This window comes from Chroicocephalus ridibundus, chromosome 2 (assembly GCF_963924245.1).
Source record: "Chroicocephalus ridibundus chromosome 2, bChrRid1.1, whole genome shotgun sequence".
NCBI classification, from domain to species: domain Eukaryota; kingdom Metazoa; phylum Chordata; class Aves; order Charadriiformes; family Laridae; genus Chroicocephalus; species Chroicocephalus ridibundus.
The window spans coordinates 27,665,559-27,683,079 of record NC_086285.1 but is presented as its reverse complement, the minus strand read 5'-3'; the positions used below and the strand labels follow the sequence as shown (position 1 = coordinate 27,683,079).

General features: G+C 39.3%; 1 protein-coding gene across 6 annotated transcripts in view; it reads right to left on the bottom strand.

Annotated features, from left to right (window-relative positions):
* The window catches only part of PPP1R9A (protein phosphatase 1 regulatory subunit 9A), a 150,331-nt gene that overhangs the window by 55,504 nt on the left and 77,306 nt on the right, over positions 1-17,521 (bottom strand). For all 6 annotated transcript variants that reach the window (XM_063324865.1, XM_063324863.1, XM_063324866.1 and 3 more), the window contains exons 3-5: positions 11,258-11,390; positions 10,644-10,764; positions 5,782-5,886 (exon numbers count right to left, since the gene is read on the bottom strand). In XM_063324865.1, coding sequence (XP_063180935.1) covers positions 5,782-5,886; positions 10,644-10,764; positions 11,258-11,390 — 359 coding nt within the window. The remainder of the gene's footprint in view (positions 1-5,781; positions 5,887-10,643; positions 10,765-11,257; positions 11,391-17,521) is intronic.

The following is a 17,521-nucleotide window of genomic DNA, read 5'->3' as shown; positions in this document are numbered from 1 at the left end:
ACAGGTTGGGAGAAAAGAAAGAGAAGGAGAAAAACTGCACACGCAGGCGCACTGGAAGAAGAGAAGATGATTATCTAGGGGAAGGAGTCACAAAAATAAAGCAGTGCTGTGCACTGTTACTGTGAGCAAACGGTGTTCCCACTGGGACACGCTGCTGCTGGCTAGATCCTGCGGTTGACTTCATCTGTCCTCTATACTGTCTTAGCGCTTGCATAGACACGACCATATAAATTACCTTTCCAGATGTTGTGATGTTAAACAAAACTAACATCAGGCATGCAAATGCTGTTTTCTGAGACAGTACATTTTCCAGAAAAAAAAAACCAAAACAGCTCAAGATGGAGTGAGGAATTAGCTGAAGAAGGAATAAATGACACATCAAGTTGGTGTTAATTAAGAAGCAAATATTTTCACTTCTTGCCCTTTAACTGCTCCTTGTATAGAGCTATCTAAAAAAAAAAGTAAAAACTTCATTTTTGTCTGAAAGATTGCATCTGCAGTACAGTAAGAGAAAGAAATTAGACTGTGAACTGGGAGTGGGAGTTGAGACAAACCCCTGCTTTGAATTAAAATCGTCCAGATAAGAAAAAACACAGAATGCTAATAAATGATTCTTTATTAGAACAGAGAATAGTTAATAGTGGAAAGCCCCAGGGTTTAACAGTTACACTGCTATTGTTAGAACCTACTCTTCAATGATCTGGAAGATTAATTAAACATGGCAAAATTTGCTGACTAATTATTTAGATTCTTAATTAAGATGGGAAGATTCTGCAGCATTTCAGCAGAATTTAATTAAATAAAAACTGGTAAACTCACTGGTAGGTTAGAATTAATACAATTACTTTCAAGGTGGTGCAAATCATGAGAAATCAAACAGGTTTTGCACAGGTTCTATGTGGTTCCCTGAAAACTCAAGAATTGACTCAGAAAGCACCATGAGAGCATCCGCTCAGTGCCTAGCAACACTTGGGAAAGCTGAGAAAATGCTTAGTCACATTCAGACGACAGGATACGGAAGGAGGACACGGAATTCAAAATTCGCCTCCCCAGTAAAACACTGAATCTGGTTAACTTCCTTAAAAGAAACCTTTCAGAGGAAAGCAATAATGATAAAAGCATACAAGCAGCAATTGAAAGACTGAGATTTTCCAATGACTCTCTCTCATCCAAGACCCCTTCTACTCATCAACACAGGAAATCTTCCTCCTTTCCTGCGACCCTGCGCTACCCAGAGCTGCGTGGGCACGGATCTTTGTACCCAGGGAGGCAGAGTAGTGCAGTCCCCACTGAAAGCTCCCATATTTGTCCTAGGACGGACAGAGATTAGGTGAGTATGGTAAAAGGATAAAGTAAAAGAATGTAATCTTTGTAAAAGAAAAAATAAAATTTCCTGGAGGTATACAACTCTCCAAGTGAGCTTTCTCTGGTGAAGACATTAGGGTCCCCTAGCACCCTTTCAGTACGATAAAGAGGAAAGAGTGGGGTCACACACACCCTCAACATCCCCCAAGCAACTTCAAAGAAAGAACTTCATGTCTGCTACTCAGCACCACGCTCTATGAGACTGCAAGCCATGAGGCAGAATAACCTAGGAGAAGCTCCATGATGGGACAAGATTCCCACTATCAAGCTGCCTTCTTAACCTATCTTTTATGACTGTAGGCACTCGCAAACCTCAAGTTGATGGATTACATACTAAATGCAGTCAGAAGAAGCACAGAACAATTAGCGATATTAGTCTGGCGCTGCCCTCGGACTGATCCATTAACCTTAGGGCAGGGGCGACACTCAACAAAATTGAAAACACCACCCATTTTGATGGAAAATCTCTCCTGTATATAATCAAATTCTGAAATTCACTAACAGGAGATATTAGTAAACCAAATAGTTAAGCAAAATTATAAAGAAGACTTGATGTTTACATCAATTGAAATAGCATTCATAGTTGTATTTGCCAGATGAGAGTCACGAGGACATTAATTCTCATCCCTAAAAACAGAAGCTGATTGCCAGCTGGGATTATGAAAGAATTCCCTCTCCTTCCTTTCTCTCATAGGCTACCAGAGTACATCTGGTGGGTGCTGATTATCTTCACATAAAACATTGAAAGAAAGAATAATTAAATTTATTATTGGAGAAGCCAAATTGCTTGGGTCAATGATCTTCCATTATGGTATGACAACTCTTCTGAATAGTCCAATACTTCAAACAATGGATAAAATAATCATAAATGCTTATATTTACTCGTCTTTTCCTCTCTCTCACCCTCATCTAGAACAGTTCAAAAGGTAAAAGCCATGTCTTCATTTTCCCTGATTTCTTACTGTGTCAGCTACAGACAGTCTGGATATATTTTTCTAGCAGAAAGATCGCAAAAATCTATTCTAGGTCAACGACTTCCACTGTCAGGATCATTCAAAGTGTTCAGAAGGCTCAAAGGAGAAAAAAAATCACCAAGTATTTGTATTATGCAAGCTCCCTGAAGAGGTGCTGCCTGCATTTATTGCAAAGAATTAAAAAGTAGCTTTAATGTCATTCTGCTCTTGAATGTCCTTTCTTTGCAACTGATCTCACATAATAAATCCTGCTACAAAAACTAGCGTGCGCTTTGACTAGATGAAGGACAAAATGACTGTGTGTCTGTAATGTTGTGGGTTATAAAAGTGAAATAATGCCAGTGAAATGTACACAGATCTCTGTGTGTACAAGACATCAGGCAGAAGAAAGGTACACACACTTTATGTTATAATCACAAGGATAACTAGGCTTATTAAAGCAATTACATAAAATCCATTAAACTGACACTGTTAAATAGCAGACGTGCGAGTAAATATGTATGTGATTTTTCCTGTGGAAGGATTCGTGAAGTTGCCTGGCCTTGAATTAGGCGGGATGTGCGACTGTACGTTGCCTGCGCGCTTGTAGTTCAGCTGGGACACCCGCCGCGGGAACGTCAGAAGGTATTTATATAGCAGCAGCCTTCTCCACTGCTCCTGCCTCCCGCCGTGACACGGAGCATTAATGGCAGCTGCCACGGGGACGGTGCACTCAAAGGTCAGCAGCATCACTCCCTGCACGGCCAACAGGCAGGAGCTGACGGCTGGCGGCAAGAGAGGGATTTTGCCACAGAAGATCCTCTTACGTTGTCCCTAAGGTTCTGGAGCAGTTCAGGTGCAGAGGTGAGCGGTGTCTGCCAAACAAGGTGGAGACAAGGGATTTCTCAATCCCAGCTCTAACACAGGTGTAACTGGGAAAGAGAATCTGTCAGAAAAGAATTGTTCTCTCCACAGAACAAGCAGCAGGCAGGGCCCTTGTGTCATACAGGAAAGGAAAAAGTCAGCAAGACAAAAACACGGCATTTTCTTTCATATCTAAACTCATCAATATTAGCTCTCGCTTACTTTACAAGCAAACGTTTAAACCTACAGTAAAGCCAAAACATCAAGCATCCTGAAATCTCTATCTCTTTTCTAAAAGAAAAAGCTTTCTGGAACCATTTCTGATTTTGAGTAGCTAAAACCAGTCCAGCTCGCCAGCGCCCGTGCAGCGTCGGTCAGCTCAAGGGTCCAGGACCCGACCAGGAGCTGGGCAGGAGCTGTGCCACGTCAAGCCACGCTCCCAGCTTACCATAAACCAGGAAAAAACCCATGCATTTCTCAGCTGGCCTGTGTAAAGCAGAAGAGTAGTCTTTCGGAGCTTTTTTTTTTCCATGAAGTTTTAAATGAAGCAAAAATAGGAGGAGTTGCACCAAATTCTATCCATACCTTTCTCCTAATTAGAATATACATTATTAAGAGGCTGCTAACCACACAGTATGGCAGTGTGCATGTAGATAATTATACATCTGTTTTATTTAATAACATTATTTTATAGTATAATTCATATTGTAATTTACGTTTAACTTTATTTTTAATTTAATATTTTTATGAATTTTTTAATCTAGTTGTGACACTAATGCACTGGGTCATTTTTCTTGTGAAAGCTCAGTATCTTGAGCTTACTTACAAGGAAAAATGTAGAAGCTCACACATCTCTCCTTGATAAATGAGACCTGTCAGAAGCCAATGATCCCTGTGCAGAGGATACATAGTACGCTTGACAATGTGAGCTCAACAACAATGAAGAAATACTTTTTACAGTCCACTATTTTATGACAAAAGGGTCTAGATTGCAACCAGTCTGACTGTAATTTACTTCCCGAGAGAAGATTCTGGGAGCATTCTGTGTGAAAACCATTTTATGTTTCTTCCTTCCTCCAAGCCCATTATTGCTCCGTGGAACCAAGTACTCTATTCTGTAACTTATGCCATACTAATTACGTGAACTAAGTTGATTATAAATGTATATAATACATATGTTTGATGTACTTTTTTTTAAACTAAAACACGAAACACAAAATATACATAGCATTTGCTTTGTGTACCGAAACACAGAAAGACATTATTCTCTGTCAAAAGGATTTTATGTTCGAAGGTCCCAGCTCTGCAGAAAAACTAATAAAGTATTATACTCATTTTTATAGTCAACTCAGTAGGAACACTCCCAGCACGTGTGAGTCTTTGCAGATTTAAGACTGATGTAGCTAAAACTGTAAATGTTATATAAAAATACATTCACCTGTAATTACACTGCAATTTCTAATAATTTTTTTCCTAAATAACCTCTTTCAAATAAAACCTTGATCAACCACCCCCAAGATTCTCTGCGTAATCCACATCCCAACATTATTCCTTAGTGTCGTGAGGGAACAGGGACGGAATTAGTGCGGAAACGTGCACGCCAGCATATAACACCACTGTCTGAGGGGGACTGAATATATTACCACCAGTCGTTCAGTCACAGTTCAAAAGAAGTCAGCCCCAAACTCATTAATTAAAGAATTCAGCTGCACTCACTAGAGAGGATTTTGAGAGAGAACCAAAGAGCGACTACAGAATGGCTGTTGCTTTGCAATACGCCAGAGATATTCTTGGATTTATTTTGTAGAGTTAAATCTTTGCTGAACTTAAAAAGCTATTAAACAGAAAAGCTATCTGACTGAACAGGTTTTTAAATGGCAAAACAGTTCATTTCTAGGGAAATATGTTCTTATTAATTTACAAACATTTCACAGCCTTGTATCTACATTAGTTTAGAATTTTACTTGCAGTGTATGTTACATTTTCAACCTATTCATTACTTTATGGATTTTTACAGGGATGCCTTCCAATGAACCGCAGCATAGAACAGACAGACACCCAGAGATGGTGCTGGGACTCAGGTAGCCCCGTGAATTAATACCGGGGTGTTACTCTCCTCAATTGGGACGCTGTTAACATTACTGCATCCAGCCCTTTCTTCTCCTCTGTGCTGAGGTGCATCCGTGCACACCGGAGTGCTCACTGCCTTACTCCTCCAGCCCTGGGGCAGTAATGTGGCCAGTCGCACCAGTGGAAGAGCAGGGAGGCGATCAGTGGCCGCCCAGTTTCCATCTTACCAATCCCCATGACCTTCGTCATTTCAGCTAAGAGAAACAGTTTTGAGTCCACAGAGATCTAGACCAGTGAATTGTCCTCTTCTATGTCCATTTTCAGCTTTATTCAGTGATGATATTTTAAAAATTTAAGCCAGAACAAAAATCTGTAATACCACAGCTCATCCCTGTCTTGGGATAAAAGCAGAGAAGACACAAAAAGGATAAAAAACTCTGATTCCACATGGGCGTACTGACGCTCCTGTGAAATAAACCAGCTAATCTTAAGTTTTCAAACACAATTTTTTTTCTTCTAAAATACTCACCTGACTTTCCCTTTGGTGTTTCTAAGAACAGTTGCAGCAAAATTTTGCGTAACACCAACCAGACTAATGCCATCAACTTCCACAATTTGGTCGTTCACTTGGATCCTTTCAGGGAAAAACCAGAAATATATTAATAATTCTTGGTTAATTTTCAGCAAAATTTAGCACATAAGAGATCTTTTTAGTTTGATATTAAATAAAGACTTTAAATAAAAACTCAGTCATAAAATGATTGAGGTAAATATGAAAAATGCATCATTCCTTGCACGCAGACATCTCATAAATCCAGCTTCAAAGTTACTATTACAATTATTAGCATCAATCATCCAGTCACTTTCCTTGCATATAAATACAGCAACACAAACTCTCGAATTCGTCATATGAGTTAAATTAAAGAAGATACTTGAACAGTTCTTCTATCATTCTTTCCTAAGCCAAACTTGAAAAACAGCATAAGACATAGCTCTGGTATTTCAGGCTAATGGGAAAAAAATGCAATATTTAACTAAAACAACCTGCTCATCTGTGGAGAAAAAGAGCTTGTGCTCCAGTCTTAATTGTGACCTACTCTCTTAAAATATTTCATCTAACTTGCTCCAAAAAGCTGAATTTCCAGTGTAAGTGTGATCCTGCTGCACACAATAAGACGACCTCAGGCTGTTTTAATGAGGACTCCCTCTTTGAAACCAAACACCCATTTACAGTCGATACACTGTTCGATGCAGGAAAAGTTGGGCGGAATAAAAAACACGCTGCTTTTATCTGAAGCAAGCACTGCTATGAAATCCCTAGAGCAGGCATTGGACTCATCTGGATTACAAATGCTTGGAACTAGGGCTACTATACTAAAATGTCCTCTAGAAATGCACAAACTCCTACAGTTTCAAAAATTTTAAAAAAAAACCAAACACATTCAGAACTAGTCAAAGGGAGCAATTTTCAAGTATTTACATGGATTCTACTGATACAAACAATACAGCTTACGAAGGAACCAAGAAACTGCTATGAAAATTATATGAAAATACCTAAAATAAGGTATTTAACAGGATATCTTAGTGATAAGACTTCTTTTCAAAGAACAACAGAGGCTTCAAAAGAGGGCTGAAGCATTTTGACTTGGAGCACTGATTTCTCTGTCAAATCCGAGGCAATGTTTTGTAGTTCTAGAGTGTTCAAGCAGTATCTTCAGTTCTTTGGACTCCACTGATGAGTAAGAAATACAAGATTTATTCTTTGGCAGCCTCACACCACAGAATGTCCCTGTGTTCTGGGCAGGATCTCCCTTCTGTATATAAGAAACCCTGAAAGAATGATCTTCACAACAGCCTATAAACTCATGCCTTGAAAATCATAGCAGGCATTTTAATCTCAGAATTTTATTTCAATTTACACTGAGGCATTTAATAAATACACCAATTGTGTTAATATTTATTGTATTTAGATACTGTAAAAATTAATTATTTTTTTTTCACTTTAGCAAACATGAGGTGCAGTCAGATGGCCACAGGAGTTCCAAGAAAAGAAGTTTAAGTTGGTGCCCATTGAGTGGGAAGCTGTCAGCCTCTTGGCTGAAAGTTAAATAGTGGAAGAACGGATTCCTTTTTGACGGCAGTTACCTACAACACTTTACACACTTTGCTATGCAGTGGCCTCGCAGTGTTCATACGGATACGGAGTTAGAGTATTTCAGGTGATGAAACATCATGTTAGAGAACTGTTGCCTGCAACTGCATAAGTTGCTCTGTCTTGATCTACTGCAGTTGAGTCTGATTCCATTTGTCCTTCAGGCATATTTTGTATCTCCTTCTTCTTAGTTTGTAGAACTCCTAAATTCATTTCCAACTCTTAATTTTACGGCCATTGTTCTCCAAACTTCCTCTCTTTCTATACATACATATATTTTAATTATATATAAACATACATACGTATCAAATAACATACAATTAACATAATTGTTATTCAAATTATATAATTACATGTAATTAAAAAAGAAGTTTCCTGTCTTTTGCCATGTACATTCTATACTCTCACAGCCATATTCTCCTGGCTGCCTTCCTCTTCCTCGGGCGTCCCCCCTCCAGCCCCACTCCCACCGCAGCTCTGTACCTGTAGCTTAGCCCTATCCCCCCAGACCAGCCACCCCAGGTGCCACTAGGAGCTCTAGGCTTCCTCTGTCTCTCAAATCTAATTTCAAACATGAACCAAAGATTAGGCTCACGGTGGCAACACATGAATGACAGAGGTTTAACTACTTTTATCATTAATGAAATTGGTACTTCTTCTAACAATTATTTTCTAATGGTCATGACTTCAATCTTTGCCTATGCGAAGCAGCACTTCAATGAAGTAGCAACTACAGAAGTGAACCAAGTAAAGTTGAATGAATTACTTGCATAATTACTGATCTATATGATGAACTGAAAAATTTAACCTGTGCAAAGACAATGTTTAGAGTATTTTTCAAGTTAAGAACTGTGTAATGTTTCAAAACTGTTGTTCTCAATGTTACCTAAATACTTTAAAATGTGAATGACTCATCACCAAAATAACTGGAAAGAAGCAGCTACGAATTCATCCAGGCAAAGATTTTATTTTTCAAATTGTCTAATGATTGATTTCCTATTTTACGCACTATTAATAATCTCTTTTATTACTTATAAACATGCTTGCCTCTGGGTTCATCTCAAAGCAGCCTCCTAGGCTAGATACTGCCACACAACGCCTTTAGATATGACAACTGAGCACTGTTTGTTTGCATCAACATGAATCAAGCCAGAGGTGCTCAATCACCGAGAAACCTCTTTGTATAGATTTTGGGTTCCATGGGAAGCAAATACTTTATATCACGATTCGATGGGTCTTTCAATAAAAGATGGGAGTTATCCGACAGATATTGCAATGTTTTAAATTGCAGTTTCAGAAGAGCCTGCTTGAAGACGGCTATGCGGTTGTTCAGAATATCCAATGCAAGAGCTGAAATAGGGTTTTATTTTCTGTTAGGAGACTTTGTTTTGCTATCAGTGTTAATGATTAATTAGGCTTTTGACAAAGAAGAAGTTAACAGGACCCTTTACAGTTGATGCACTTTATTACAGAACCGACTGCTGCTGACTGAGAGGATTAGATGTCCCTTTCCCAAGTGAATGATCAGTCAGGCTCTCAAAGAGAAAATCAGAGGGCTATTTCTCAGCTGACTGAACATTCAGCCAGTTGAAAACCAACACAAATATTAGAATGGTCAAAGAAAGGTATTATTTTTTCTCAGCTGACAAGCTCCTTTCAGATGCCATCTAGGGAAATGAAAGAAAAGACTTGGGATTGTACATTAACTTCTGTAGCCCACTCAAATTAGAGGAACGGAAAACACAGATCATCAGAGAGCAGTTGTGAGTGAGTCTGATTTTCAACCAGAGAATTTCACACAGAATGCCAGTCGTGAGCTTAATGCTTTCTGGCTGAGCTCAAGCATGCCTTTCAGAAAAACATTCATTTAAATTTAAAGTACTGGATGAAGTCATGACATCTTGAGGTGTCAGCTTCTTCACTCCCCTTTGTAATTTTTAAGCCTGTGATAAATCATACTTGGCCTTCACCTGGTATCTTATGCCCAAGATCTGTAATCTGGAAGACAGTATACTTCAGTAGTTTCAGAGCAATGTTATTAAATTTTGCAATCCCCTGCCATGTAGAGCCTTCTGATGTAATTTGTGTGGGGTTTCCACAGCAGAACAACCTTTTGCCTGGCTGAAAAGCTATAGCTGCTCATCAATACAGAAGAGGTCACTGCAATACGTTTTTTAGAAGACAGTATCAACTTTTTAGTTTATTCTTACTCTATTTACCTGTGTTTGGTATTATTTATAACTAATATAACAAATCACTAATGGTTAAAAATAGAAGTGAAGACTGCATATAAGTAAACTTACTTGTTAATGTATCAGATAAGTAATATTTTATTCGCACGCAAATTTACAAAGGGTAGGCCCTGGGACAAAACGAGATATTATATGGGTTGGGAGATTTTTAAGAATACTTTTCATTATTAAATTATTACATAGTAAAGTGTTTTTCTAACTTTTATGAGAAACATTGCTCTGATTGTGGCAGCTATTGTGTAATACACAGGTGACTCTGTCATATATGATAGGAAATAAAGTATGCTCAAAAGGAATTCTTTAACCTGCACATACCAAGTAAGCAATGCCAGAAGCCACCAGGTTTTATATGAGCATCATATAAGACTACAAACACCAATTCATTTCTTTAGTGGGCAAGATTTATGGTACAGCTTCCAATTGATTAACATACTTTCAGGGCTGTAGAAGTGAAAACTGAACTCTGGAGCAGAAAACTGTGCATAATAAGAAATACAAAGAAACAGCCTATGTTAGTAAACTTGAGAGGAGGTGTATTTAGTAAGAGTTTAAGCATTCAGATGTACTTATTATTTTCCTAATCAAATGCCAAGCAGAACTCTTTTTCATAAGTACTCATTGTTTAAAGCTGGTCTGAAGCCAAAAGAACATGTGGGAGCTCAACACATTTAAAATACAAACTACCTTCAAAAGTGATGCACAATTTGGAATCTCCAGCTTTACTCACGCTAAAGCATCTGCGTTTTCAGGTAGTCATGAATACACAACTTTGGAAAACCTGTTCTCCTTAAACAGTTTAAACTCAATACACTACGCTGGTGTCTTCTCGTAACCACATCAGGTATTTGGACCTTACCCAAGGAAGTCTCCGAATTCTACAGCTTTGGGTTATCATGACATACATTAAGCAAACAATTCTTTCCCATGAAAATCATAATTCATAGTAACTATTGCTCGGAAAATTTCCAAAGACTGAGTCTAGTTTACCTGCCATCTCTTTCTGCTGCCCCACCTTCTGTTACTGTTTTGACAAATATTCCCAGTTTTTCAAGGCCTGCATCTGCTCCAACTCCCATTCCAATAATGCTTATGCCAAGTCCATCTTCATCTGTGAAAAAGGAAAGTGAAAGCAGAAGCTTCTTAGTTTGATTTATATAGTTACTTGGTATGTAAACATTTATGCTTTGGTTCCTCTTGGTTTTCCATGTCAGTAACATTAATAGCCTTTTGCTTCCTTTTAAAACTTTATTATTCTACCATTTTAATTACACACAAAAAATATCACCTTCACCCCCACGAGAAGCTCAGAACAACAATCAAGATTTTTTACTCTTCCAGTGGAGAATGAAAGTGCATCAAAACACTGTGTAAAATCATATGTTAATGGAGCGACTCAAAACAATTCCCTTAGGGAAACAAAGAACTGCATGTTTCTGAACTGCTGCTTTAATTCCTTATTAAACAATTCTTGAAATCCAAAAATCCAAGGTGACTACAACAGATTCATGGAAGTTCAAGACAAGCTCTGTAGACATGTGTAAACTTCCTCAGACTTGTAGCTCAGTGTCACAGGAACTGGAAACGGCACACAGAGTCCATACCTTTCTCTAGTTCAACTGGGAAGAGCTCCAGCTTTTCCACACGCTTCTCGAGTTCATATTCAGCTGATGCAGCCACTGGGTCAACTTCATCATTTCTCCTGTCATAGTCTTCATTGGAATATGTATTGAAAACCTGTGGAAACAGACCAAAAATCACTCAACTACCTACTCCAAAAAGACTTCCAACTTACGAAAATAGCTACTGCTTTCATCCTGTGATGGTGTTGCAGAGTTTGAAAAGGCTTTTAAAAGACAAGTTTCTCCTGTTCATGCAAACTTCAGGTTTTAAAATTCGTGCTTTTTCATTCAAGTAAAGCACAAACATAGCTGCAAAAGTCAACTGAGTATGAAGGACTGATTTTTATTGTTTGTGATTATAAATGCAGAAGGTGATCTCGAATGACTACAAGTCAATATTTAAATTCAAAATTCAACTTAAATTCAGCTCATTAAGAATGCATTATTAGTAAAGATTCACGGACAGGAAAAAGCAAAATACATTGAAATGGCGATCTGCATACAGTCTCTGTTTCAGTGTTTCCTCCTAACGAAGTTACAGTTATCCATTCATCTAACCAACAAGTTTGAGTGCATCCTCAGCAAGTTTGTCCACAATACCAAGCTGTGCAGTGTGGTTGACAGGCCAGAGGGATGAGATGTCATCCAGAGGGACCTGGATGAGCTAGAGAGGTGGGCCCAAGCAAACCTTATGAAGTTCAACAAGGCCAAGTGCAAGGTCCTGCATGTGGGTCAGGGAATCACGAACACAAATACAGGCTGGGTGGGGAATGGCTTGAGAGCAGCCCTGAGGAGAAGGACTTGGGGGTGATGGTTGATGAGAAGCTCAAGATGACCCAGCAATGTGTGCTCGCAGCCCAGAAAGCCAACCGCATCCTGGGCTGCATCAAAAGAAGTGTGGCCATCAGGATGAGGGAGAAGATTCTGCCCCTCTACTCTGCTCTGGTGAGACCCCACCTGGAGTACTGTGTGCAGCTCTGGAGTCCTCAGCGCAAGAAGGACATAGACCTGTTGGAGTGAGTCCAGAGGAGGGCCATGAAGATGATCAGAGAGCTGGAGCACCTATGCTATGAAGACAGGCTAAGAGAGTTGGGGTTGTTCAGCCTGGAGAAGAGAAGGCTCCAGGGGGACCTTATAGCCCCTCCAGTACCTAAAGGATGCCAAGAGGAGAGATGGGGAGGGACTCTTTATCAGGAAGTATAGGGATAGGATGAGGGGTAACGGTTTCAAACTGAAAGAGGGAAGATTTAGATTAGATATTAGGAAGAAATGCTTTACTATGAGGGTGGTGAGACAGTGGAACAGGTTGCCCAGGGAAGTTGTGGATGCCCCATCCCTGGGAGTGTTCAAGGCCAGGCTGGATGGGGCTTTGAGCAGCCTGGTCTAGTGGGAGGTGTCCCTGCCCATGGCAGGGCAGGTGGAACTAGATGATCTTTAAGGTCCCTTCCAGCCTAAACCATTCTATGATTCTATGATTCTATGAACTAAAGCTAGACCTGAAGATTACTAATCTACATTTACGCCGCCTATGAATACCATTAGAGATTATGCTCCATATTACATATTAACTCTTTAGGAGAGCAATATACACAGCTATGGGTATTTTCTAAACTAACCAGGTTAAGAGCAGGAATTTAACACTGACTGCATTAACCTGATTATATCATTTACGCTACGTTCTACTTTCAACATGAACATGGCCTTCAGTCAGAGATTATTTAGACTTTTAAGGACTTCAAACAGTTAGGAAAAGCATATTTTTGTATTTTAGAGGTCAGAGTTTTCCAGCCTAATTCACTTAACTGTCACATTTGGCAGTAATGAAAGAATACGCATTATTAGTAGTAATTATTTTATTGAACTTCAGTCCCAGGCATATATCATGTTCGTTGCTTCAAATAAAGGAAAACAATTTCCCATCCATATATATCCTCTTCCTCTTTTACAGAAACCCTACAGAAGATACAATTATATAGCCATGTTTTTATCACTGTTTCTCTTCCAACATAAAACATTGCACCATGCTCCGTAGCGACACGTATTTTCAGGTCTCAAGAAGCCTGCTCTCCTTGCATGGAGGCTCCTTAACAACTTCTCCGGGAGTAAGCATGCCAGCTTGCTGCCCACTGCAATGCCAGGAACTTGGCTCATTTCCACCTGAGGTTTCACCTGCCCAAAAAGCTATTAGTTGGATTAGATTAGAAATTAGATTAATTTTTTTAAAAACAGTAAATGAAATTGCAATACAAAAATACTATTCAATACTATCGTAAGTACAGTAACTGTGTTATGGCTACCACAAAGCTACTGCAAAAAACCCCCCAGCTTTATATAAAGTAGTGGTTGAAACAGAAAAGATGTTATTCACTCTATGGAAATTTTAAGTCCTGTATTTTACATCAATGTGAAACACTTAATAAACTGCCTCTTCGAAGAAGACTGAGATGATAAACGCTTTACAAGAACCCACAAACCTATCTCACATTGATTTTTAGTGATATTGATGCAAGAAAAAGGCTGTTTTAACTAAATCATGTTCCTTAGAAGCCTTCATAAATATATCCAAAAGCTAAGCAAAATAAGTCTTAAATGCTGTCCGATGCTGCTGAACACTTTATGCTGCTTTAGTACGTATAAGATTGGAGAAAAGACACTGACACAGAAATAAGCATAAGGAAATGTAACAATTTACTTGGTCTAAAATAACCTGCAAAATCTATGTGCAAGTTTTGGCCAGGCAACCCACAAATGGAGAAACAAATGGTTGCCAAATAGCCAGTCCCTTCAAAATGTAAGTGATACCTTCAGCTCCTTCCCTAAGCTTCTGTTTGCGGATGCAATAACTGCATCTGCATCTAGTATTTTGTAAAGGCCTTGAACGATGTATTAATTTCTGCTCCTACTGTTAACCCCATTGGGTGTTTGAGCTCCTAGTTGAAACGGAAAACATGTAGGGTGTCCATACCAGCTCAACAGCCTGACAGAGGCGTTCTGGAAAGTCTTTTGTTACTCGATGTCTTTCAACCAGACCTTTTTTACACAAGATGAAGCTTTCTTCCTGTTATGTACCGCTGTCTGCTGCTTCTCAAAACACTTGAAGACAGAAGAATCATGAACATGGTTTTCTACATAGGCCATATCAAGCTAGAAAAAAAACTTTGGTTCTAACGATGCTAGCCTGAGTGTAGTGAAAAAGCAGCAGGTATGGGACAGAAGGCCACCCCATTTATCTTTTGATTCAGATGTACACTTTGCAGCAACCATCTCTACCTTGACACAGGAATGATCATACCAGCCAGAAGAGCCCACTCAACAGCAATGAAAAGCCCTGCTGCAGGCTGGTGGGCAACCTCCCCTGGCAGCTTGCCTTCTCTGGGGTTTGCTGTCAAAGGAGATGATGCCCGCTAAGGGTTCCATATCCAAACCCAACCTCATTCATGCCGACACAAACCAAAATAAGGATCGGTCAGTAGACTGAACCCAGCTAAAACACTACTGAGCTAAGGTCTGACTACAAGTCTTTGTTTCTGAAATGCAGCAGTCACGCAAGCAGGTACAGGTTAAAAACAACAGCTGTGAATTTAGCTTGGATTGTCTCATTTGTCAACATGACTAGAGAGACCTGTGCTTTAAATATGGAACAGAGATGGATGTGACGAAGGAAAACAGAGATAGAGTCACTAGCAGTTGAAGGATGGTGAGAGGCAGATAAATACTGCTTGCTGAAGACAAAGAATAGATGAGGGTGAGGTATAGGGAAAAATTATGTCACAAAATGAGTATATTTATTTCTGGATTACTTTTCATCATGTTAACTGGTCCCATTCTTTTCCTTTTGTTCAATGAGTGGCATTAGTATATTCTGGGAGCAGTTTCAAATTTCTTGCAAAATGACTCAATATGCTTCAGGATAATTTTCTTTCAAGGCATCAAATCATATATTGAGTTCTTGTTTGGGACGATCTTTCTTGAACCACATTAGACAGAAGAAATGGCTTCCTGGATCTTGCTTGCTATTTTGGAATATTTAGATTTGCACATGAGAAAGATACTGTTGGTGGTGAATACAGTTATCATTATGTCTCCACATATATCATGCCACTCTTATCTAGTAATCTTACCTAAGCATTCAATCTGAGATTATAGTTTAACTGATATCATCAAAGTAAAACAGTCTGTTTCCTACCGGTTTTCGTACGTTAGTCATATGATCTTGCCCGCTGCCTTCAACATGTGTTTTGACTAGGGGAAGAGGGAAGATATTCTTGTTTGTCATTTACTTCTTTTTGCACAATCACATTTAATGGTTGACTGATTCTATTAAATGAATCTCTGGGTGTTAAAATGAAGAAAAGAAAATTTGTTCTTGGAAATGTTCTTTCTTTGTGTAACAGTCTATCCACCATAGTAACGAACTACTTGCTCAGTACAGTCATGAGAACTGTCACTCAAGATTGTACTTTGCTAAAAATAAAATAAACAGATATAACTTTTTCCTCAAAGTATGCTTAACTTGATTTAAGTAGACCTACTTCACCACCTCTGTTGCTGCTGTGTTTTCTAGAGTGTGCGTGGGATTTCAGACTCATGGAATGCTCCCATTCCCTGTGATTTACCAGATTTGGTTTTGCCATCACACTGGCCAAGTACTACAATAAAGTCTACTGAGCCATTACTTAAAGGAAGCTCTTTTTCAGGAAAATCCAATACATTGTCTTAATCTCTGGTTGTACCTCTCCAAGTAGTTAGAAAAAAATTAAGTTTCCACAGAATTCACATGTGACATTTACTAGGATTTACAACAGCACTTGCAGTCCAGCAACAGCAGAAATAAAAAGCCACCAACACAGCAGTGACAACCCAACGGATACCAATGCTCAATGTGTATGTCAAAACAAACAGACACCGAAGAACTGACGGGCTCACTCCAACACTGCTGTTAAGACAACATACTTCTGTCTTCTCTAAAGTGAAAGAAAAAGGGACATCAGTGATTCATGCAGCATCAAAATAATGACAAACTGTATGATCAAAGAGGCAGGTATTTTCCTGAATGGCAGCCCCAGGGAAATCATACGTACACATACATGACTACTTGCTTCTCTTTCAGAGAGCAGTGACAGAGCAGTGTCTAGAAAAGACATGTTGCTAACTATAAAAATATGTTGTAGACTCTAATTCAGAAAAAAAATCACACATTTGGGTTCTAATACTTCATTTTATGAATGAGACCAGAAAGATGGAAACTGATTATTCTCGGAAAAAGGAAAAGTTTTAGAAGTTGGGAGCATTTTCTCATAGCTCTCAACTACCAAGAATCTTCACAGAATTTTGCCGTCAGTAACCAATGACAACTCTTTTTTTTTTCTTTTTTTTTTTTTAAGGCAGTGAGAACGGAGATGAACAATGCAGAATCACATGGGCTATCCTCCCCATGGGCTAGCCAGCTTAGTGCTACATTAACCATGTTATTAGTGTTGCATACTATAAATTCTCTGCAACATAAAACCTGCCTCATCTGATGTGTTTAAGAAAGTCCCAAACATACTGAGTATATGCTGGATATGCCTATACTGCCTTTGCAAGCTGTGCCAAGCAAGAAGACCCGATCCCAGGTTCAGCTGCTGCTGACTGTCTTGCCATCCATGTTTTTTACCCCTCCAATGACTGGTGGCCACCAAAGAGCAAGAACCATGCAAGAACTGCATATTGTTGCAGTAGCTGTTCCACCACACCTTCAGTTACTCAAGTCTAACACATGCATAGTCTTTCTTATGTGCAATTCTTGATTACACCAGGTCATTCCACCTCAGGGGACACAGCCAACGTACGCTGCTGATCACTGTGCAACACCAGTTATGAAACCATGCTTTACACCCACTATTGCTATGCTGTCATAATGCCTGCTCCTCATGCCTCTGTTCAGAAAGCAAAACCAGCACCTAAGATCTGACCCAGCCATCTGGGTGAGACAGATCACCATCATCATCACAGGAAAGCGGTGCTGCAAAGAATGGCACACATACAGTGAACATTTGCCAGCAAGTCATGTCTCTGGCATCCACTCCGGGGAGGGGAGGAGGCATCACAATCACTACTTCACCATAATGATGCCATGGAAGACCAATAAACTACTACTTTTCCCCATAATTTTCTTATGTCTTAAAATTCAGGGTAAAGGTTTTGTAACCCCGTTGTGCTAGAGGCATTGTGAAAGTGATGCTAGGCCAGGGAGTGGTTATTACA